Below are 25,152 nucleotides of genomic sequence, written 5' to 3' on the forward strand. Positions count from 1 at the left end.
ACCCCTGCGGCAGTGGTGTGTACATTTCTGTGTCAATAAAGTGGAAGAGAAATACGTGTTTTAGCTGATGCACACAGGGGCGTAGTTACGGTTGATGATGACAAACTCTGAAGCAAACTACGGAGCTTAGTTAATAGCTGGTACACAGAGGAGCTTCACAGAGGACATGCCAGAAATTCACACAAGTAATGGACGGCAAAGTCGATGTTGACTACGTTAGAACCACAATGGACGCTAAAATTACATTACTGGATGTTTATAGATATGATGGACTTAAGTGTTTTGGCATGAAACAAACATTAGTTTAAGTCATGTTATCAAATGTCAACTCCTTCAAAGCAATATCATTACGTGACATGAGGTAATATTATTGGTCCCCCAAAATAGACCAATTTCATTATTTCTTTACACTATCATATTTCCGCGAATTTTAGTTCAAATGTTATTATCATGCTCGCGATGTTTTTCGGTAAGTGAAAATTTATCATAAAGTGTGTCAGATGACAGAAATACGCTTTATTCCTTATTGGCTTATTTTAATGCACTGACTAAAGATCAGTCTTTTAATAGAGTATCTATAAGGATATTGGTGAGTGGCATCCACTGAGTTCTTAAATGTGTTTCAGGTTTCTTTTTAACTGTTGACTCTAATTTAGTGCTTAATCCCGTGCATCCATTATGAAATCAATAGACATTGCCTAAACTCACATTTATCACTGCCATGGTTTACATTCAGAAATGAGTTACTGTTTTAGAAAACCCAAAGACCAAACATTACCTCATTGCCCTTTCCATGTTTGTTTCCGTTTAATTTCACATATAAACATGCCTTTTAATCTGCTAAAACATCGACATTTCATCTTGCCATCGACACATCTGATCTGTCAACTTCGAAATGAGATAGCATATGCATTAAAGAATAGAAAACACACAGGCCAAATGTCACGTGTGATAGCATTGTTTGGTGACACACAAAACACTCATCAGAGGCCTCTAGGAGTCCCGGGTATACATCAGCATTAGTCTAGAGGACATAATGAGAAAACTAAGTATCCCCTTTATGCATCACAGGATAATGTCAGCAAGATGTGGACCGGCCCTCTTGAGCCATCACCATAATGGATGTTGGTCTGAACAGCTGATCGATGTCGCAGGAGATGGCAACTTTGTAAAGGTAAATAATAGACACTACAGACCATGATGCACGAGACAGTTTGTCAAATGACCGATGGACAAGCAGCCATCAGAATCCGAGTTTTCGTAGCAAGTTTCCTTTTAAAATTTATTGATACGAGTGACAGTAAACCTAAATCGGTGCGTTTAAATATAATTCATTGATTTTTCACTGAACTTGTATGATTTCACCAGTCTGTGCGAACCGATTTCTAGGTTAACCTGGGTTCAATTTGGACCTCACCTCGTAACAGAGGCAATAGCCTTTCGCGAAACCTCTGAACACAGGTTTGGTGCTGCCAAACCAAGTATCACACTCATGACGATTCTGGCTTGTGTAACGACGACCAGTACATGCTCACATGGCAAATTAATGGAGCCTAATAAGAACTGCGGTTCCTAATAGACTAGATGGTCTCAATTCAGCCTTCACACAAACTTCAACATTGATCAAAAGAGTTGAAACGCTAAACCGACTTGCAGATAACTGGTCTCTGTAACCTTTTACTTTCCTTCAAATATGTCGTGAAGAGATGCAACTATACCCTTACAAAGATGTATTACGAGAACATATCTGTAATGGATATAGCTACGATCATGTTTTTATTCAGAACGCTGAAGGAAAACAATCATACAAATAGCTTAGATAAATATCAAACGACAACCATGAAATGTGCGCATGTGCACGTCTCCATGAGGCTGAAAAACAAGCCCAGATTATAGTTTAATGATTTCTTTCGTACAACCATGTATTGTTGGGGAGAAAACCGAACCTCAAAGGACTTCAAATATCTATGTTATATTACAAACACGCTTTCAGGAGCATTAATCGATAATTCCATCCGGAATTGTCCATAAATATGATAGTCCTCACTTAACCGTCTCAAACTGAAGACAGATTTTATTTAAAAGCATTCAGACGGCCCTACAATGTGAAAATTGATCCTGGCATAAAATATCAAAACTCGTCAAACAAAACGACATAAAAACATTACGCCTACGGCTCAAATGTGAATCTCGCTTGTTATAATGATTAATTCACCCATTTGATACACGACAGAAGACTGAATCAAGAAATTGAAAAGAATACATATTAAAATTTAACACCTATGTCTTGTCATCTGACAAGAATCAACACTTTATTCTATCAACACTAGGACCATCTACCACACGAGGGCAACGGTAGTAGTGTTTAAATAACTCTCTTAGAGTGAAGCTTAATGCTAACATCATACGTCACTGCGCTGACAAGGTACTTCTGTATCCTTGAAGTTGAGGACGATGTGTGCTTCTTGATGTCGTGTTGATGCAAGTACACGCAGGTCAACCAGCACCAGTCTAGATACAACGCGAACAGTGCATATGCAATCACCTCACTCGAATTCCATCAAATGCCATGTCCCTAACTATAAGTAATAGACGTCGCTTTATATCACCAGCAATGCATGTCCTCGTTCGTAAACATCATTAACATCAACTGGCATCGTGATCAAGTAATTGATGACTGTCATTACCCGACCAAGCCACACCATTGGAATGATATTCAACATGCATGTTTTACGCCAACTAGAACGCGCATGCTGCTTGTAATGCCTTTATACCTATTGCCAAAAGAAATGTTCAAAGGAGAATTAAACAGAACGTTGGTTTAATTAAACCTGTTTTTCAGACGTAACGGTAGGTAATGTCTAAATCTTTGTCATACGTGAAGAGTTACCATGACCACCGGTGTTGGGTCAGCGTAACCTAAACAAAATCACGATTATGACTGATACTAATTTTTAATTATTTGTTCACGCGAAGTGTGCTCATTGCAAAATATAGACAACATTAACGAGTATGGTGAGTTTTCAGCTTTGAAAGATGTCGTTCGTTGGAGTGCGTCTCCACATATCCTTTGATGTCAGTGGTTTTGTAGATCAAGGAAGCACGTGTAGCTTACTGTCTTTATCCTGACAAAACAAATCAATTCAGTTCATTTCATCTCTTATAGAAGTAACAGCGTGCACCTACAAACGCGGTTGTACCCAAAATGCAGAATACAAAAAGTTGACTGAGTAATATTTAATTACATTCGTTAAAAGTGTACAAGTCCTTAATATATTTATGTTTAGAAAATGGGAACTAAATATTGCTTTCCAATCTCGAATGTGTAACTTATTCATTTTAGTACTGAGAAACCGTGTCTATGAATTATGCAAATGGATTTGTCTAATGTCTAATTAAAAAATTCAAATCTGAATTTGCACATTTGATCAGGTTTTCTGGCAAATCAGTGACGATGTTTCGTGATCTTGTTACGGCACGGTCAAGGTTCTCCATTGATCAAGTTGAGAGAGTTGGATTTGCATATCAGTGCTCCTCACTTGCGTTTGAAAGATGTTCTAACAAAATCTGTTATAAGAGAATTAAACTTTGATGTCTCAAATCAATTTGGTATGATTTTCTTTAAATGTTGATCATGCAGTGAAGGGAACGATCCATGAGAACAGAAGTCGACAACTGTCTCCGCGATCCCGATCAAAACTACACAAAAATAATTTCCGTCAGGACAGATAATCTATACTTCCTCGTAACTTATTCTCTACATGTTATAGAAGTGTGCTTACACGTATTTTCTCTGCTGTCATATTACAGAGGTTTGAAATCTTGTAAAACGCCTTCGGTCATTTCACACAAATTTTAACGACAGTCGTGACGTGGGTTTCTTCTTCCGTATCCGTTCTGATGTACCGGAAGTGGTTGGATGTAAAATAAGATTTCCGGAAAGACCTAAAGGTACTCCAAGTCTACGCTTTTTTAGTCTCATGTATCTTACTTGCCTTTAGGGAACGACTTGCGTTAGTTTCGCAGACTGAATATTCAAACAGTCGGATAATTATCCCACTTCTCCTAAATATCATGTTTGTTGTACTGTGACAACGTCAATTCGCATTACCAGACTCATATTAACCATTTCTTAATGTCATGTAAAAATTTGCATTCCGTACTTATATTTATACATGCAACATAAGCTCATTTAAGTAATGAAGGCGGCGGTCGGCTAGCCTAGTGGTTAAAGCGTTCGCTCGTCACGCCGAAGGCCAGGGTTCGATTCCCCCCATGGATACAATGTTTGAAGCCCACTTCTGGTGTCCTCCGCCGTGATATTGCTGAAGGCGGTTGAAAACTCTCTCATTCGCTAAAATATGAGGCGCCGTGATATAACTGAAAAAGTGTTTAAAAGGACGTTAAACCAACTCTGAAATGAGTGACACAAAAACGTTAGCGTTTCCTAAATCAACAAATCTTTCGACTAAAATCAATGATTTTTAAACACAGATATTGAATGCAACGCTTTTCTGGAGACAATACTTATAGATCTTCAACCTGTTCTTTCAAACAGTGCATCAAGACGTTGATGGTAAGCAAGTGTCTGACCATAAGCTGTCTGAAACAATGCCAAAAAACCGCGACACTTGTTCATGTCTCTTATCAATAAAGTCTCACGGTGAAATTTAAATTGAAGGAAGTTGAAGATATAACATCAATGACTCATCGTCATCTGAAGGAGGAAGAGAGTTTTTGTTTCTTATCGGGAGAGACAGACGAGGCGATAGAGCGAGCTATTTGCTGGGATTGCTGCTATGAGCTTTGGTCTTATCAGGAGCTGATAGGTGCCGTGTGAGGTAGATGGAAGTCTGGGGATGACGGATAGAGAGACGCACAAACGATTTCATTGACAACATACTTCTTAGATTGTTATATTATTTAAACGTTTTAGACATAAGCGTTCCTGTATAAAGGGCAATGGTTAAGACGTTTATAAACAGGTTTATTTGAGTTGTTGAAAATAAAACAGTTTCTGTTCTTGATCACCCCTCTGGGAATGAGGACAGAACAGGTCCCGGTGCAACATTCCTGTGTAAAAAGCAGGGTTACTGTGTGTAACCTTGTCTTACGTTGTTCGTGCTGCCCAAGGGTTTGTCGGCTTCAGACATTTTGCATTAATATATTACTGCCAATATTTACGTCAAACAACATTTTCACACTCACTCTGATCAGTTTAAACATGTTGGTAATAATAAATCTCACTCAAGTACCGTTATATGAAAGTTCTCGAAGGTGAAGGTCGGGTATTAATTCGTTTGTTACCGTTTGTGGCGTCTTTGTTTCAACTTAATTTATAACTAGCGTCGTATACACTTTTCACTTTTCTACCAATAATTAAACAAGGATTGCATAAGTTTCAAGAAACATTTGACCCCCGAAAATGAACAGTGTATTGAACCCACGATCATAGGTTTCTGTCACGCCTGTGATCGTGCCTCGGCGAATTGCGGCTCCTTTGACGGCAGGGCCACCTGGACCCTCTGAGTTTACTGAATTATTGCTGTTGTATTACTCAAAGCATCGTGAAACATACCATGCTCACTGATCACACGAAGTAAAAGAAATATTTGTTTGTTGGTGAAGACAAGAAGATCTATAATTATTGGTATGAATGAAATGATAGTTCACACGCATGGGTTTGCACAACCCATGAAAATTGAGCAATCTTACATATGAACACACACATACAAAGCCACGTCTGACTATGATATCCAAGGTGTATCTCAACACTATTTCACGTAGCGAGACGAACTTGTCAAAACGTTCTAATCAAGAATCCACTTTATGTCAGTAATGATTACCCATACAAGAAAATTGATAAGACTTGGAATATCCCAGGCCATGTGGACTTGGTCTAGACATACTCATATCTGTAATTGAAAATGATCTCCTCTTCCACACAAACTGGATCTTATCATAATGATTATGTGGACACAACTTTGAACCTAGCCTTAAGCCACGCACCTGCTTGTAAATTACCATGTGTTATGGGGTTTCTTATCTTACCCTTGTTTAAGGGTAGTTACAGGGCATACTTTCATCACAAAACAACTTTATAACGAGACATATGTGTTCCTTGTCTATAGCAAAGGACAATGCGAATACTCAATGTCTGCATGTTGTAAATTACAGAACAAAAGTAAATAGTTTTATATTGTTTGGGATTTGGAACCGTGTAATGATGATCACAACGCTATGGTATACTCTTCATCGAAACTGACCTCAAAGTATTTTGTGGGATGTTCGCGTTTGCACCGAATGCATCGATGCATCGCGAATTTAGACCTGACGATACGTGGACTTGGGTTACCCAGACGCAAATCGGTAGGGCGGGATTAGAAGGGGTGATCATGTCCTGGCTAAGCAGAGGCGATCCTGTCCTGGATAAGCATGGGTTATCCTGTCCTATGTGATCCTGTCCTGGGTAAGCATGGGTGATCCTGTCCTGGGTAAGCATGCGTGATTCTGTCCTAGGTGATCCTGTCCTGGGTAAGCATGGGTGATCCTGTCCTTGGTAAGCATGAGTGATCCTGTCCTAGGTGATCCTGTCCTGGGTAAGCATCGGTGAGCATGTCCTTCGAAGGCATGTGAGCAGAACATGGGTTCACATTCACAAAAACTGGTTCATAGTAACAGCATGTTGTTAGTCGGGACACATCGAACATGGAGAATTCCACGCAAAAATGGCGCAATGAGTATCACAATACATATCACATCGTGACTCATTAGTAATATGTATTCATACCTGAGGTAAGTGTATCGTAAGTGTATCGGTAGGGTGTATTCAGGATAAACCGAAGTCAAACCCAGTGTAATTCCGTATAGTGCTTTCTGGCGGACAAGATCGTTAATTATCAAAGGTCTGGTCGACGGTTCGATATATTCGACTTCGTCATATCAGGAATGACACTAAATTATCATAAAACAATGACTTCTGAGAAATAATTATGTAGATGAGTAATACTGAGGGTACTAAATTTGGCATGACACTGTATTAAAGACAGATTTAAACATATTATGGGCAAAGTTAGAAACGTGTCTTAATTCGAGATAGACATCAAACTTCGACATAACCGAATTTTGGATATTCAGCAGATCTTTCTCCAAAAATCCAGAAAAAAAACATGTTTTAAACATTAACATTATTTTTCACGAACTATATATAACACACTCGCTGATAACCCTTCTCTCGCAGTGACGAGTACAACAGATAGCCGTTATAATGCCCCACAGACCAGATTCATCGCATAACTCGCTCAAACGAGATGTCAGGCCGTCTTAACCAAACGGTACTTATTCAACCATATGTTCTTCCTCTCGAGCAAATAATAATGAATACAGATTAGAATACTACCACCTAATACAACGTGCATAGTCCGTGTCAAAAACGGAAAGCAGTTTAACAGACACGCTGTATTGACTGGGATGGTATATGATCTCTATGTCACACCAGCCTAGTGACACTAAATGGGCATTCGCGTTCAGCTGTGATATTTGGGTAAATGTTCACCTGAAAAGGCAAACAATGGTGTGGGAAGTTTGGCACGCTTAGCAGAGCCAGGGGTGTTGTGTATTGATTACAGGTGAATACACAGAAAAAGGTAAATAAGACAGGGGTAAACGTTGAGGACACGAAGGGGACATGGGAGTCACATGAGTGAATGTGAAGTGATGTTGAACGCCGTTTGGTTCGCACACTGCGCATTGGGATTCGAACTCGGGCATTTTGTATGACGAACGAACATTTTAACTTAGGGAAATGAAAGTGGAATCAATTATTAGAAGCAAGGAATATGCTGTTTTCTAGGACAACCATGTGTAAACACAATAAGTATACATAGTGAAATCTCTCTTGTCCGGACCCCGCTAATCGGGACAATCACTTTTGGGAACGTCTACTTATATACAAAGAAACACCTTCCAATACCCATGACACCTGCTAATCCGTAATGTTTCACTAAAGCGTGCCATCCGGATTAACAGGGTTTTATTGTACCATGCTTTAACTATATATTTTTTCTATTTTCATCTGCCATTTGCATGGTCTGGAACTAATTTTGTTACTCAGACCCTGTGATTTGAAGACAACTGTGCATGAGCCAAACACGGAATTATTGAACACTGGAGCTGAACATTTTGTCATTGACAGAAATGATATTAAATGCTTCTCGGATCCAATTGTCTGCAAATATGTAGATTTCGTGCAGCGGATAACGATATTCAACCCTCATCATGGCAATTACTCCAGGAATGGACTTCACACATTGGAATCGAACTCGAGTCTTCGGCGTGACGAGCGAACGCTTTAACCACTAAGCTAACGCGCCGCCTCTCTACCTAAGCGAACACGCAGCGGGGCGTCGGGGCGAACCTGCTTATACGCGTATGTAAGGTTTAACACGGGGCGCGTTTTAACTTAGACATATGAAAAGTTCAATTTATCCAACTTGGAGACAGCCAAAGCCCAGTAAAGATATATTTAACAAGTTACAGTTTACACATTGTTGCAGGGGTGACGTCATGTGTCTTTAGTATAAAACATTGGCAATCTGAACTCATCTTTATGATCAACTTGAAACGAAAACCCTCACACTTGTCTTCTTCAGTTCAATTTACCGCGAGACCTGGATATAGATAATAATTATTCACACGGACTACCAAACATCCGGCTGATATGAACTTGAACTTTGACTGATAACTGTTATCATATCTAAGGCTAGCAGATAACACTTGACACCATTGACCTATAGAGATGATATTTTCCTAAAAACATGTCTTCATATGTTTCCATTTAAACAAGCATCCCGTCAAGGCGTCAATGGTATTTATTCACAGACATATACACCCTGCCTCTACACTCTCTTAAACATAAAAACAGTGATTTAATCATCGGCGTTTCTTAACAAGCTTTTAGTTCGGCTAAAAATCTTACGCCCTTTTCGTCAATGGACGCAGTGCTTTTGTAAATACCGCCCAGGCGGGCATGATATGAACGGCAATAACGCAATTCTTAGCGTGGTTTGTATGAATAAATAATGTTCAAAGAGTCATGGACGGCCACTGTCAGACTTCTAATAACACGTAAGGGGAACGGCAACATGATTTATGTATGATACTATCACCAACAATTGCGTCTCTCGGACGGTTTGTATGTTTAATGTTGTGTGCATTCACAGGCGTATCAAGTCGTGTATGCCTGGTGGGATCCCCCGTTTGTAATTCTGGGAATGATATTACTGAACTGTTTTCTTCCCGAGAAGGGGCAATATGTTGCTGCAAGTAATACGCCAACTGGCGACTTTGTGATATACTGGTCGTTACAAATAAAGGTACACGTGCAAATATGGAAGAGCGTTAAGGCTACGGATGTTTTATATACCATCATACCATCACCACCAAATAATAACCTGCGTTTTAAAAACAAAATAATTCTAAAAATCATCTTCGAGGTAGTGATGTTATATCGAACAAGTGCGTTTTTTTAGTTGAGCAATAGATTGAAAACATAACTTTTAGTACTCGGATAGATAGTCTAACCATGCGAATAGTGTAAACATGATACTTGTGACTTAGAACACATGTTTTACGGCCAGTGGATGAATTGTTAAACGTCTACTCAGCCACTTTGAAGCTGTGCTGGAGTTATGTAGTGTAATAATATCATAACTCGAGAGTATCTCTTCCTGGTCACTACCTCCAACTAAATAACATGTATTCGACCTGGTTTCCTGTCGAAGTTCTTACAGTCTCGGCTATAGATTACATACTCAAATTAATACAGTTATGTCGAAAAAGACTGATATGTCGAACACGCTTATCTCGAAAAAATCTAACTTTCAGCTACTTCGTGGTAACTAGATATGAATGTGCCTTATCAGTGAAATAGATCTAGGGGATCGCTAGAATGTCTTAGACTGCAAACACTAAATACTTCCTGACAGGTTATCATGCTGTAAGAATACAATATTTCTAAAAGTCCAACAACAGTACTCTTTATGACTAGTCTTATCTACTGTTATTGTATAAATACTTATATAAGTTAATTTACAGTCGAATCTCCCGACATATAGTAATAATTTACCTATAATGTGTATACTGTTTGTAACCGATTATATATGTGTGGGCGTAATGGATGCTAAATGCCATCAACTCAAATCATAAGATGCTGCATACATGTATATCATGTGTTTACTGTTACAGGCGAAATACACGAATTTAGACTGTGGTTCACGGGCTTCTATAATAACTTACATGTGCGCGCGCGCGAAATATACACATGACATAATCTTTGTGGCCAATGTGATATATATAGGTTCACTGTTACAAACGACATACCCATGCAATGTATTGTTTGTGGTTCACGTGCTTAAACGAAACGTATTATATACAGGTTCTCCGTTACAAACGAAATACACATGCAATATATTGTTTGTGGTTCACGTGCTTAAACGAAACATGTTATATATAGGTTCACCGTTACAAACGACATACCCATGCAATATATTGTTTGTGGTTCACGTGCTTAAACGAAACGTGTTATATATAGGTTCACGGTTACATACGAAATACCCATGCAATATATCGTTTGTTGTTCACGTGCTTAAATGAAACGAAATATATATGGGTTCACTGTTACAAACGAAATACACATGCAATTCATTGTTTGTGGCACAAGTGCTTACAAGAAACTTGTTATATATAGGTTTACTGTTACAAGCGAAATACACATGACATACTGTTTGTCGTGCACGCGCTTCTAAATGATAGCAGTGTGTTGGAGATCAACCGTTAAAACTGATCTGCATTATAGCTGAGAAAACATACACACACAAACTTCATGCGTGAATCATGAGCTACATACAGGAAGGTCTAACTACGACGACGTTCCTGCATTAAACGCCATAGTTACAACCACGTGTGTTTCTATCAAGGCTCCCATCGTGGCTATGAGTAAGCACATGTGGCTAAACTTTCAGTCCATAGCTGGGTCTGTCGATACTGCATTATGTACTCACATGGCGTCACAGTCCGTGGATAAAGCGCTGTTAATCTCCATATTTAACTCCGTGCACAGGTACGTACTCCACAACAACTTCCCACTTCCTGCATCCGGGCACTAGAGTGACGTAATCCACGTGCAGGGCACAAGCACACGCGCACACACCTTCCTCTCTCACCACTGAGATTGTGAGCGCGGCTGGCTGGCTGGAGCGCCGTGTATTACACAGAGCGGATCTCTCTCACCTGTGCCGCTTGCATCGAGTAGATTAGCTGCGTTCACTGCTCAGGTAATCACAGACCGCGTGACGCTCATTGACTGCGGCATGTCAATGATTGACGGACAGGTTCGCCGGGTAATTCAGACAGACGGGACGATAAACAATGCTTGTCCGTATAAGAGCACATAAAAGGCTTGTAATGAACTGGTGTTGTCTCTTTACTCGCCGATATGAAATACTTCCTTGTTATATATATACAGAGCCAAGTCATCCGTCACTGAATGGTGTGGGGTATGATTTCTCACAGGTGTAGCCAACATCGGAATAATCAATTCCCCGTCCAATTCAATATTGCCACTCACTACCCTGCAAAGGGTAGTATTTTTAGCTGTGAAGGAAAAAAAACGTCCCAGCTCTGAGGCATTCATTTGTTTTGGAAAGGTCAGGTTGAGTTATTATTGGTAAGGTCAGAATAAATAAGCAGTAAATAAGTCCAATTAGGCACACTGAGATATGCAATCCAGCGACGAATATTAACACAGCGCTAAATGTGTATCGGGGAATTATCCATAATGCCAGCAAACAAGGGATATTGAACTCAGCATTACAAGAGAGAGATTTCACTCGAAGAATTACTCCCATGTAACTGATGAAAATGGTTAGCCATGATATGGCTAATGGTCTTGTTCGCATGTTCCGCTGGTCCATAAAACTCGCCTGCAGCCAGGAGAGCCCAGTCCTGTGATGTGTCTAACACTCTTGGATGATAGAATTCACGTTTCAGACAAAAAACAGACAAACAATCGCATGACGAGTAGGATCAGTTTTAAAGGAACCGGACAAGTTCTATTCATTCATCTGGAAGCGGGATTGCCCTGAGAGCGGATGTGAGACAGCTCTGGGTACTCAAAGGTGGCGCTGACATCATTCAGATATCTCTCATGTCTGTTTTGATATTTATGGCCAGTAAGTGTTTTATCAAGCTTACACTACAGTCCTCGTAAATAACGAAACTGGGATCCACATATCAATGCTTGTGAAGTAGTAGGCTAGAATAATATGACCCATTTCGGTGCACAGCAATCTCAACAGTACAGTACATTAAAAATCTATCATTTAATAAAATCCAGTCACCATCAATCCTTGCCCGATAGTCAAAAACAATTCCTTGTCTGAGGAAATGATTCACCCTGTTTGTGATAGCCTTCTTATACACCAGACCTTTGTGGTTTTGTCGGTCTAAACTCGTGCCAGAAATATGTAACTTTAAAAAAAATTTCTTTTAGTTATAGCGAGGGGGGGGGGGGGGGGATGTCAGTTACAGAATTATTACCCTAGTTTAGACCGACGTATTGATAAAACCACGGAAGAAACATTTAAAAAGGTACATAGTTACACTTTCGTGAACTGGGCAAAACAACATAATAACGTTCGTTTTATCTTTACAAAACACAATTCTTAAAAGACCTTACATATTTTGGTAATGAATATAAACATGTCAGATTTTCGTTATTACAGGCATATCCATTTCTGTCCCTGGCCCTCCAGATTGTTGATTACACATGCACTTATAATGATGTACGATTTAAGTGCCTACGTTGCGCCCTAAGTGTCTCAGAATGTGGCAAAGTAGCGTTAAATTAGCCATAGCCTGCTTGGTAAAAGCTTAAAACTAGAGAATATAAATCACATTTGATAACTCAGTTACCGTCAACGATCATCGTTTCGTCCATTTCCCTTCACTTACGTCAGCATAACAAAATATATATACTGTAACACTTCAAAATCGCAGCGTCTGATGTCTGTACATACCAGTGAACAATTAAACGGTTGTTTCGTGCTAAAAGAATAGGGTTTAAACTTTTGGACTTTTTAAGAATGCGAGACTCACGTTCACATGTAACCAGTGTACCATGGAACCTTTATAAACAATTCGATTTCGGCTAAATAATCTATGCACATAAACAGTAGCCTAAGTCCGGCATTACCATTCACTTTGTTAAAACCGATTTCGTTATATCCCAAGTTGTCTGTAATGTCATATTTGTTAACGTATCAAGCATATTCACTCTATATACAAAGATGTGATTGCTTGTAGGATGGAACCATTCTTCCCTTGACCCCAACCACATATCCACCTAGGATTAAACAACTGCACACATCCTCCATTTACATATTCCTGGAGCAGTCTCTCCTTTGTGCGGCCTTTCAGATTATATCATCGAACCTAGACTATGCGGTGGTTGCTCATGGTATCAGTCTCTGGTTTGTCTTATCTAAAGTCGATAATTTATAGACCGATGCAATAATATTGCGGTGTAATACAATCTGTACACATTAGATTAAGTATGTGGGGTTTTTTTAGCTAGCGCTTACGAAATGCAAAAGTACACAACAGCTATATACTAGACATCTGTTATTTATTTATGTATAACCAGTTTATCATAGCTGTTGATAAAACGACACGAAGTCATTCTGGATCATTGCATCCATCTGGTTACCTAGGCAACCGTAACAAAAATAAAATACACAAAGCATTCAGGTAACGACGGTTATGCCACTAAGAAAAACACACACGCGAATCACATGTAAAAAAACAAGGTCAAATGCAAGAAACCGAGAACTGCGCATCTTAAAGCGCGCACTCCAGAACGCAAAGTGAGAATGAGATTTTCACGAGTATTCAGATTTAGGGCTCGTGCGTGTTATAGACGTCGCCCTGGACTATATTTCCACTGTCAATGAAAAACGCCAACGTTTTATGGCTGTTTAAAAGAGACACTTTCATAGCTGGATCGCGATCTAAAAATAACTCTGTCGTAATCTTTAATTTGAACTTAAAATCCCATCGGGAAACCTAATACCCTGGACAAGAAGAGTGGCACGTGGACTCGATGCGCGGAATTGATTCACTGCACAATAAAATGCCTCAGGCGCTGAGGGGAATATGTTGAATCCAATCATGATTATGTTATATATGTATATTTCATGATCTCGTCTTGCGCACGCTTGTGCACAACAGAGAACCATCCATTTTATGTGTAATTTGTTTTTTAGACTAGTGATTTTTATGTCAAGAATTATTCGATCCCGTTATTTTGCAACAGTTGAATTACAATCAATTGCAATTTTGTAAATTTGAAATTCTGTTAAATCTACAATTCAAGATCATATATTAATATAATCATTAACAGATAATATATTAATACATTTGCATAGTTTGCTCCTTGATATTGATATCATGGTAAACGTCTGAGACCTGCATCACTTCGGGCTTTCCTCCCACATCAGACTGAACCGCCGTGATAATAGCATTAACATGTTAAAAGCGGCGTAAAATCCAACTCACTCACCTTTTCTATCATACAGTGAGTGAGTGAGTGAGTATGGTTTTACGCCGCTTTTAGCAATATTCCAGCAATATCACGGCGGGGGACACCAGAAATGGGCTTCACACATTGTACTCTATCATACAGAATACTTATGATTTAATCAGATTTTAAAAAAAAAACGGTTCTTTATAATGAACGACCTGACAACAGACTAAAACAAGTCATATCCAATAACTTATATTAACTTTTTGGATGTTTTAATCAACTGAATTGATTTTCCCGGGAGTTTTAGGACTTAGTAATCAAGAACACAGACTGACACGTCATTTTCACTTAAATACATTGTTTCTTTTTTGTGCAGCTTTACAATATTTTTAATTCCACAACACGCTTCATAACCAAGCTGCTTTTAGCTGATTTAAGACCCAGTTATTTTATCAAACATACCGTTACCCGCAACAACTGTCACGTGACGTCCAAAGGGACCAATTATAATCGATCACGTGTTTTCAAACTCGCATCTGGAATCAAATCAGGTAACATTGTCTGCTGGATCAGCATGATTGATCGACCGAACTTGGTTCCATTCAGCTCGCCGAATCTGTGACTTCCCCACTGAGTGTCCTTATAAATCGAATAAACATTCAATGTATTCTTTTTAGCGTGTGGAAATCATCAACGATTACGACACGCACCACGATTGATGAGTTCTAACGAAATTGTCCATATTGCAACTGGTGCAGAGAGGATTACTGCGAGTTAGTGCCATCGAGGGATGGATCACTCAGTTCGGCGCCGACATAAGAAATAGGACCATTTAATCACCAGACACACATGACTGTGCTCCAGGTGATAGCTCTGTTGTATGGAAAAGTATCATCTTTGGTGAAAAAGGGTTTTGTGATTGACATACACACCGACAGTTATTGGCAGACAGTTACTGGCAGGTAGAGGCATGTAAGAACATAGATGACGATGGTTAGCAGATTAATGAAGGGAAGGATTGCAGATGCTTTGTTTGTGGGTTGTTTTACGGGGATGTATGATCAACGTTCCACGGCCTTGGAGAACGAGGAAACTCACCGCTCGAGTCGGATAGATAAACAGATACATATATATTGCTTGGATCCATATGGATGAATGGGTGGATGGATGAATGGATGGAAGGATAGGTGGAGCTGGATGGATAGATGGATGTAGACAGACAGACAGACAGACAGGCAGGCAGGCAGGCAGGCAGATAGATATTGCTGGGGTCCATAATCACCGATAGACACATACATCAGATCTTATCTATTTAGAGACATCCGACTGAGCTGAAACCTTAAATGGTTTGAATCTGATATTTCTCAATGAACAATTTACATTATCGGGTTCAGTAAAACAGTGTATATTAATACATAATCAATACCCGTGACTCGTACATTCGACACATATCCCCAGCAATTACGACAATCACGCTATTCAAGTATAGCCATTATCTCTTCGTGGTGGCCTTTGTTCTAACATAGCTTCCATTGCACTGATTGAGGTGACGTACAGTAACTCATCTAAACGTAATTTGGGATATTAGCATTTCTACATATGACTCAAATATGCAACACTAACTACCAGTGATTTCATAATCGTGACGGCAGAGGCAACGACGGCATGTCGGAGTTTAGTGCGTAGCGTTTAAAGCCGCGAATAGCATTGACGTAGCAACGGAGTGGCTGGGATATCGACAATGCCCTGTCTCTTCTACAACGTATGAAACTATCGCGGTCGTCACATTTTGCCTACTTGTATGTGACCATTAATAAATACAGGTCTTTCTCACGTGCAGCTTCTTTTCAAATTGACATGGGCAACAGGTGCCTTTTTCTGAACTCGAACATTTTAGCAACAATGGCGGCACAGTTTTGCCAAGGGGAGATCACTCTCCCGTTAAAAGCCGGACAGTTCTGACAATATAGAATGATATCCAAACTGGATTATTTACCGGATCAAACCAAAACTTTTTCGCCCTGAAGAAATCATTGGTGTGCCATATTTCAAATGAATCGTTGACCAAAGTCTTACTTCGAGAATCGAACCAGGATAATTGAAACACAACACATAAACACAAGTTCGATAAGTTGTCCTTGTTTACAAAGCTCTGAAACTATAAGAGCATGCCCTTTTAAAGATTGACAATGTTCCATGGTTTTGATTTGCTGTCTATTGTAATGAGCGACTAGTGTCACAGACAAAATGACGGAGCTATTTTAGGATGGAATGACTCAAACTAACCGGGACAGCCAAATGGAATAAGTCACACCCTGTTCAATATGACTACACGAGCCATATATATATATTTAAGTGTCCGTTCTCGCAATATACTCTTTAAACGTAAGGCAGATGTACTACCAGTTTTCTAAATAATAACATTTATTTTCTCTGAATGTATTCCTCACGGAAATAGGACAGGCCGCAAATTGACAGCACGCCACAGAAATTCATTTCGGCATGATACAAAAACAGTCTGAAAAATTTAAACCTGTCAAAACAATAGTACATTAATCTTTCTGATGAATTGACTTGACATTCAGTGGCAATTCCAAAATCTATCATCTGCGGAAATTATTAACGCACCATTTGTTTTTTGGCTCTGAAACTGACAATCTAACAATGTTAGAAGGGTTAGGTAATGACAGGATCAGCTTGGAAGATATTTTCGAGCAGCTTTCACTTTCTTTTAAAATGTCTGTTTATCGTCTCATAAGTGCGTCAGTTGTTGAATAAAGCATCAAGAGAACATGGCACAGGTTGTTCACAATGCGCCGGACTTCGTTGTGTGGAGTTGTGTCCCTTTTGCCTGCCAGAAATCTCTGATTGTTGGTTTGAATCGCAGATGCGCCCTGATTATGTTTCTTGGTTTGTCAGCACCATACCCGTGCTCGATCGTAGGTGCTCAGAGTAAAATGCAACTCACTCACTAACTCTTTCAAAAGAAACAAACCATGACACGTTTCAAGAATAGTTTGGTCATTTCGAGAGCTTTCATTACGTAGTTCTATGCCAAGATATGAACGTTGACCCATCCATCCCGCTGCAAACTCGAGACAAGTTACTGCAGACAAGTGCAGACACTAACTCAAGAACACGCAACAGACTGATGTATTGATGTACTCATGCCTTCTCGAAATAACGCATGACCAAGCCATCTAAAGAGCATTCAATATCGTCTTAAGACTACTCACCACCCAACTAACTGTAGACCCCGGACCACGCAACGCCTTCAAGACCCTAAACCATCCAACCAACTCGAGACCCTAAACCATCCAACCAACTCAAGACCATAAACCACACAAGCAACCCAGGACTTTTAACCACCCGACCAGCTCAAGACCTTTAACCGTCCAACAAATTCAAGAACCCTCAACCATCCAACCAGCTTAGACAATAAACCACCCAAGCAGCCGAAGACTTTTAACCATCAAACCAGCTCAAGACCTTTACCATCCAACCAACCCAAGACATTAAGCCATCCAACCAACTCGATACCACTCACCATCCAAACCAACACAAGACCCTAAACTATCCAACCAACTTAAAACCATAAACCACCCAAGCAACCCAAGACTATTAACCACTCAACCAACTCCAGACCCTTAACCGTCCAACCAACTGAATATATTAAACCACCCAAACAACCGAAGACCCTAAACCATCCAACCAACTAAAGACCCTTAGCCATCCAACCAACTCGATACCACTCACCATCCAAACCAACTCAAGACCTTAAACTATCCAACCAACTTAAAACCATAAACCACCCAAACAACCCAAGACTATTAACCACTCAACCAACTCGATACCACTCACCATCCAAGCAACTCTTCACCCAACTGAAGTAAACTCACCACCATCGATGATGTTGTGAGCACACAGACATCACTAAGATCCGTACCGTATTTCATCTATTATCTTGGTATAATTAACTTTTTTTTAAATAACAGCTGGGATCCTGTCAGAAAACAGTAACTAAAGAAGACCACAAAGTATAACGTACTAAGCAGTCCCTTCTCGTTCGAGATACATGAGGAATAAATTCCGATTTCTATTTCTAATAGAGGCTTCAGTCTAAACGTGGAGTGAAGTTTGTAAGGGCTCGGGCTCACAATATAGGCAATACGGTTAATAGAAGCATTTAACGTATCAAAATCTCCACTGAGGGTATATGTCAAAGGCTATGGCTACTGCCTCGATTTTGAGTTCACTCGTCTAAATGTAATCAAAAAGGTGTTACGCTTCGGACGCTATCGAAGGCTCAAATGACTCAAGCTATTCATTAAAGAAATATGAATCAGTCGCTGGGCCAGCGTTTCGCGTCGGCGTGTCTATAGCTGGTCCAGCGCCATAGAGTATAATATCACGAGACAGATTTAGATCTATGGTCTTGTATATATAGCATTATACAGACGAACATATATTGTCTTGTGTATATAATATTATGCAGATGTACATATATGGTATTGTATTGTTATGTGCCGATTCCCAAATTGAAACAATGTGTTAACCTAGGAATCTGTACGTAATAGAATTTAGTGCGAAACCAACAAACAACCAACTGATGGTATACAATCAAAAATTGTTTATATAATAAACTAGGTCTACAAATTAATACAAATTACTGGACAAAGAGTGGTACTACAATATTCAATGGCAGTATAACACGTGAGAGCAGTGGAAATGACAATGACAAGAATAATCATCACCCCGCCGTAACAGTGGTCAAGCTTTCGATATAGGCCTAGGCTGAGAATCAGGGGTGAAAAGAGGTATTCACACGAAAGCTGGTCCTGATGTAATATCACCTGCCCGCTTCACTTATATAGTCCATCTAGTTTCCAGAACTTTCCAAGCCAGTCTAGTGTCACTTGAACATCACAGAATATTCCACTTGTCCATCCATGCTACTCCGGAAGTTTACAGATAATTCGAGCATCTCAATATAATGACTTCCTCTCCACTGCTAACATTAACTAGTAATACATTCCTGACAACTAATCATTGTCCACATACAATGCAACTCAACAGAAACAATACATTACATACATGGTCGGGGTCCTCTCGATTTGCCACCACTCAAATTTTCGAAGAGAGAGTGCAGTCAGGCCTACTGATTGGATTGACTAGAAGTGACGCATGGTCTTGTATATAAAGTATTACGCAAACGTACGTATAAAGTCTTGTAGACATAATATATATATATATATATGAACTGACATTTGTGCGTATATATAATACTATATACGTACTTATATAGTCTTGTGTAAATATAACACTATATAGACGTACATATATCGTTTTGAACAGATATAATACTACATAGGTATGGTAGTCTGTGTGTGTGTGTGTGTGTGTGTGTGTGTGTGTGTGTGTGTGTGTGTGTGTGTGTGTGTGTGTGTGTGTGTGTGTGTGTGTGTGTGTTTGTGTGTGTTTGTGTGTGTGTGTTTTAACACTACATAGACCCACAAACATGTTGACCAACATACCACAGCCTATACGACTGGAACATATCTGGGGAGGCAGTTTATATCCCGACCCCCGACGACGCTGACAGCGCAGGGGGCGGATTCTACGAGCAGTGGTAAGTGATGATAAATGTCAGCGTTAATCAACAACCCTTCTACAAACAGTGAACAGTCGACTGCAGGCTTGAGAACGGTGAGGGGGCAGACGAGGCCTGGGCCAGGCAGAGAAGGAGAATCCCTCCCTCGGGGGAAGTCGGAGGGACAATGAGAGGCATGCCAATGATGATGTTTGGAAATAGTTCAACATGAGAAATGATAACAAGGAAGACTCGCGAAGACGGCTGATCTGGACCGGGAGCACTGTGTTAGGATACCGCGCATAACAGCTGGATTGCTGGGGACGGTATCAACAGTATTACTGCAATTTTAGGAATCGATATGCTGAAAGTATAGCAAATACGGACCTATATTTTAGATAATCTGGTACGCGGACATTTTGAATGTGTAAATTCTGCTTTAAATTGTATTTGTCACATGTTGTTGATGCCAATATTAATTGACAAATATGTCATCAATGTTCATGACAGTTTCATGACATTGAGTATTCCCAGAGCAGAGGCCACAGACCGACGGTCTCTGCTCTGCGTAGGGTCTTATGCCGATTCTACCTTATATTGTACCTATGAGGGACATCGAACGAGGGCGAACGTTTTAAACACGAGGTTACCTCACCGCCACCAATTTCGATAGCAATAAGCGAAAAAATATAAGGTGTTGGATATTTATTTGTTTCTTCAATATATATTGAATATCATGTCAGATCCCACGCTACCACTCACCCAACACATGCTCATCCTGAAGTAATAACTGTGGATTGGGTGTCTACAATGTAGTATAAAACTTGGATGTTGACCACCAAGATAACAGCTCTAAACTTTGTCCTTGATGTTTACGCACTGTCGCATCCAAGGATAGATAACTGTACATGCACCGTGATGTTGCTGACTGCGGCGTCAAACATAATTCACTCACTCACACTATAATTGTTCACGCTATCGACCTCTAGTTTTCCTTACCAGGATATATAACTGTACATGCACCGTGATACTACTGACTGCGGCGCCAAACAGCATTCACGCACTTACACTATAATTGTTCACGCTATCGACCTCTAGTTTTCCTTACCAGGATAGATAACTATTCATGCAATGCGATGTTGCTGACTGCGGCGTCAAACAGCATTCACTCACTCACACTATAATTGTTCACGCTATCGACCTCTAGTTTTCCTTACCGGGATAGATAACTTTACATTCAATGCGATGTTGCTGACTGCGGCGTCAAACAGCATTCACTCACTCACACTATAATTGTTCACGCTATCGACCTCTAGTTTTCCTTACCGGGATAGATAACTTTATATGCATCGCGATACTACTGATTGAGGCGTCAAACATCATATACTCACTCACAATATACACTCGAATCCCGGTATGCCCCGATTATGTTTCTAGGTTTGTCAGAACCATATACGTGCTCATGGGTTTCACCGAAGTGGTAAACGTCTAAGACCTGCATTACTAGGGGCTTTCCTCCCACATAAAACTGAAACGCCGTGATATGACTGGAATACTGTTAAAAGCGGCGTTAAACAAAACTCACTCACCCACTCACAATATACACACATCCATCACTTGAGAGTCAGCGCTATTCCATACGACAAGAGGGGAATGCTGATTCGCTACCATGAACACAAATACCAATCCGGCAGGCATGTCTATAAAACCGTCTAGACGCCGTAAAGACGAGCTGATTTGGCAGTTAAATTGCAGTTAGTGTTAATTGCATGTAGACCATTGCGTTAAATGATAGTAAAATTCAAATTTGATGTTGACTTTAGATATGTCTTAAGTACAAATGCAGGAGTCGTCCTAAAGGCGACACAGATAGCTCCCCAAAGTGAATGGTGGCGCTTACTCCTTTTATGGGCATCTGTAGGGAACGCCCTCGTTAACAAGTCTAACTCTTTATGTCCGGCTCCACAGAATGTACGCGAGGAAGCATAAATGTTGCAACGAAATTACGTCCCTGCATTTCCTTTAAGTAAATATGTAACGAGGTCGTATCAGTGTTAGAATCATGTTGCCTTGCATTTCAACATCGCAGTAACCTAAGGGTTTTGTCAATAACTGATTGAAACTAACCTGAAATGAAGAAACATCGTGTCATTTGTTTATTGTACTTCCTGATAGCGGGGTCGTATTTCAAAAGAACAATACCAAATAAAGCAATGATTGAAAACGGTAACCCTAGTCGTGTTTGCTAATTTTATCAGACCGGCGATATTTCATCAATCTGGTCGATTATTACCACTAAGGGGGATATTTCATAACATTAAAAACGTCACGTATTTCCCAAATTGGCAAAATCAGGGCTGTTAATCAGCTGTTGCGAGTGATATATTTATTGTTAATTGTCTCCATAACGTAATGAATGTTTTGATATTAATGTACAAACGGAATCCATCATTACTACTGCCTGCTTGTAGTCACCATTAATAAAATCACTTTCGAGTCTGGAAATTAATATAACACATAAAAAAAATTCCTAATATGATTGGATTTTTTTTTCGGAATGATTAAATAGATTAAAAACGGCTGCGGTCCAGGCAACGGTCTGTCTGGGAAGGGTTCATAGCCCCGATTCATTCAGCTCCGAAAATTCTACCTGTAATAAGATTGTATATTCCATGCCATCGATCGCCCGGGACGATGCTAATTGCAAAATGTCGACACAGGAAAATCGCTATCCCGACTTTCTTTATTATTACCTGATTACGAAATCGATGAAAATCACAGCAGAGTCATACATTATTCCTAACAACCTTGAGACGCATTTTAAGACCATCAATTAAATCTTTATTCTCTCAGCGTCAAACGCCGGCGTTAAAAAAGCACCGCCAATAATAACCGTTCCTTGTCGCTTAAAGGCACGAAAACACCACAATTGTAGTTATAGGATAATTTAGCGAGGTGATTATAAAATCAATTATTGTTACATAATGTCACAGTAAGGGTTCAATGGAAAATGGGTATTTTATTGACGATATCTGTCGTAATGAGTCTGATCACTGATAATAGGTAAAATAGAATTTTGATCAAATAGATTTTGAACGTGTTTGCCAGCAATTTATTGTTATATAGAAAACTGCAGCGCGTCGGTTCCGGTTTTTGTTTAAAACGTTGACATATTATGATGAATGTTATTATTGAAATAGTTCAGGAGAAACACCCTGACATGCAGCTAAAAGTACGTTAGAAGGGAGACAACTCTGCTTTTAAGCGTGACAATAACGTAGGCGTGTCGAGGCGTATGAAATGTTGTTGTTTGTTAGTTGTTTAATGCCGCACTCAGCAATATTCCAATTTTTTAACGGAGGTCTGTAAATAATCTAGTCTGGACCAGACAATCCAGTGATTGACACCATGAGCATCGATCTACACAATTGGGATACTATGACATGAATCTACAAAGTCAGCGAGCTAGACCATCCGATCCCGGTAGTCGCCTCTTTCGACCAATACAGTCACCCAAGCATGGGTTCCTGAGGACCTATCCTACCCCGGATCTTCACGTATGAATTGTGTTTTAAGAATACTGTTATTTTTTTAGCGTAGGGGTTTAAAAGTAGCCATGATCCAGACCGTCACTCAAAACCTAAACGAGATTATATAAATAATAATTTCTTCACCCAACTTTTAAAAAGAACTAACCTTAAAATCACATTAATTGAGCAAATGCATTTTTAACGTGGTACGTTTATTCAAATATGACGAAAACATAATTTCTCAAAAGAATAATTTTCACCGGTATTTTGCTTTTTGCGTCCAAAGGAATATGATTTAATGGATAATCAAGCCTGGCTATTCTCTGGAGTTGACGTTTAACATTCTTGACAAAAAAATGAATTTGGTAGCACGAACTCTGTTTCGAAGGATAGATAAAGCAATTTTGTCTTTCAATCAGCATTAACTGCCCTTAGATCTTACACTGTGTCACAATACTACACACTGTTCAGTACTTCAATAACCATGTCAAAGAGAGGGATACTCTCAGTATCAACTCCTGGTCTTCCTACACAACCCCGTCTGACCAGTAGCACAACTAAGATATTACTAGCGACGATCTGAGCATCATTCACCCTCTACCTTATTTAATTTACCGTTATCAAACAACCTAATCATAATAATCTGATCATTTCTACTACATGAATATAATTTATTCCATACGATTTAATTAAGGCAACAACATACAGTGCTATTAAGTAGGTGAGGTGAAATTAAATTGGGTTTAAGATTATTTCACTTATATAGCGACGTGCATGTACGTGTTGGTGTGGCTGCGTGTACGATACCGGGTCGGTGTTGGATAGTGCTTGCCATGCCACGCCTAAGTTTTAACATGAATACCACTCTCAGACACAGTATACTGACTCCGTGCCGACCAGTTGTATCCCTTTAATACCGAACCATCTTTTAATTATAACGACTTTTGGTATGACTAGGGGGGATTTCCCAAGCCAATTGCCCACCCCTTCAATCGACCACCTAACACCTTCCTAATCATCCATAAATATTTTCAGGATTTTCTCCTAATCATTTTGGGTTTCTCATCATGAAGAAAAAGGCTCTGATTTGTTTTTATCAGAGCTACAGATAAGCAGCGTGTTTGCGTAAAATACCCCTAGAAATATTCCAAACCCAATTACATTCAATTAACATGCGTACAGAAACGCATGCATTAAATGAATAACCCAAATGTATAAAAACCGCATGCATAAATACCCAATGAAGCTTTTCAGCAAGTGTACAACGGAGCTAATTTACTTTTCGAGTCAGGCTTATATTTAGAACCGTTATAAACATCTAAAAAATTGAAATCTTAAAATGTTCGCTCATTTTGGGAAAACCCAATAGAGTGATGAATATATGAGTGGAAAAACCATTTGTTACCCAATGAAAAATATAATAGCCCGATTAAAATAGAAACTTTCGAGTT

General features: G+C 39.6%; 1 protein-coding gene across 4 annotated transcripts in view; it reads right to left on the reverse strand.

Moving 5' to 3' along the window:
- Positions 1-25,152, reverse strand: part of LOC124141240 (endothelin-converting enzyme homolog) — a 157,285-nt gene that overhangs the window by 65,497 nt on the left and 66,636 nt on the right. Inside the window, exon 1 of one of the 4 annotated variants that reach the window (XM_048393316.1) lies at positions 11,061-11,536. The exons of the other annotated variants lie outside the window; for them this stretch is intronic. Within the exon in view, the coding sequence (XP_048249273.1) occupies positions 11,061-11,101 (41 nt within the window). The 5' untranslated portion in view covers positions 11,102-11,536. Of the gene's footprint in view, positions 1-11,060; positions 11,537-25,152 lie in introns of those variants that run through there. 4 annotated transcript variants of the gene reach the window in all.

Source organism: Haliotis rufescens, unplaced genomic scaffold, assembly GCF_023055435.1.
Source record: "Haliotis rufescens isolate VD_foot unplaced genomic scaffold, xgHalRufe1.0.p SCAF_12, whole genome shotgun sequence".
Taxonomy (NCBI): domain Eukaryota; kingdom Metazoa; phylum Mollusca; class Gastropoda; order Lepetellida; family Haliotidae; genus Haliotis; species Haliotis rufescens.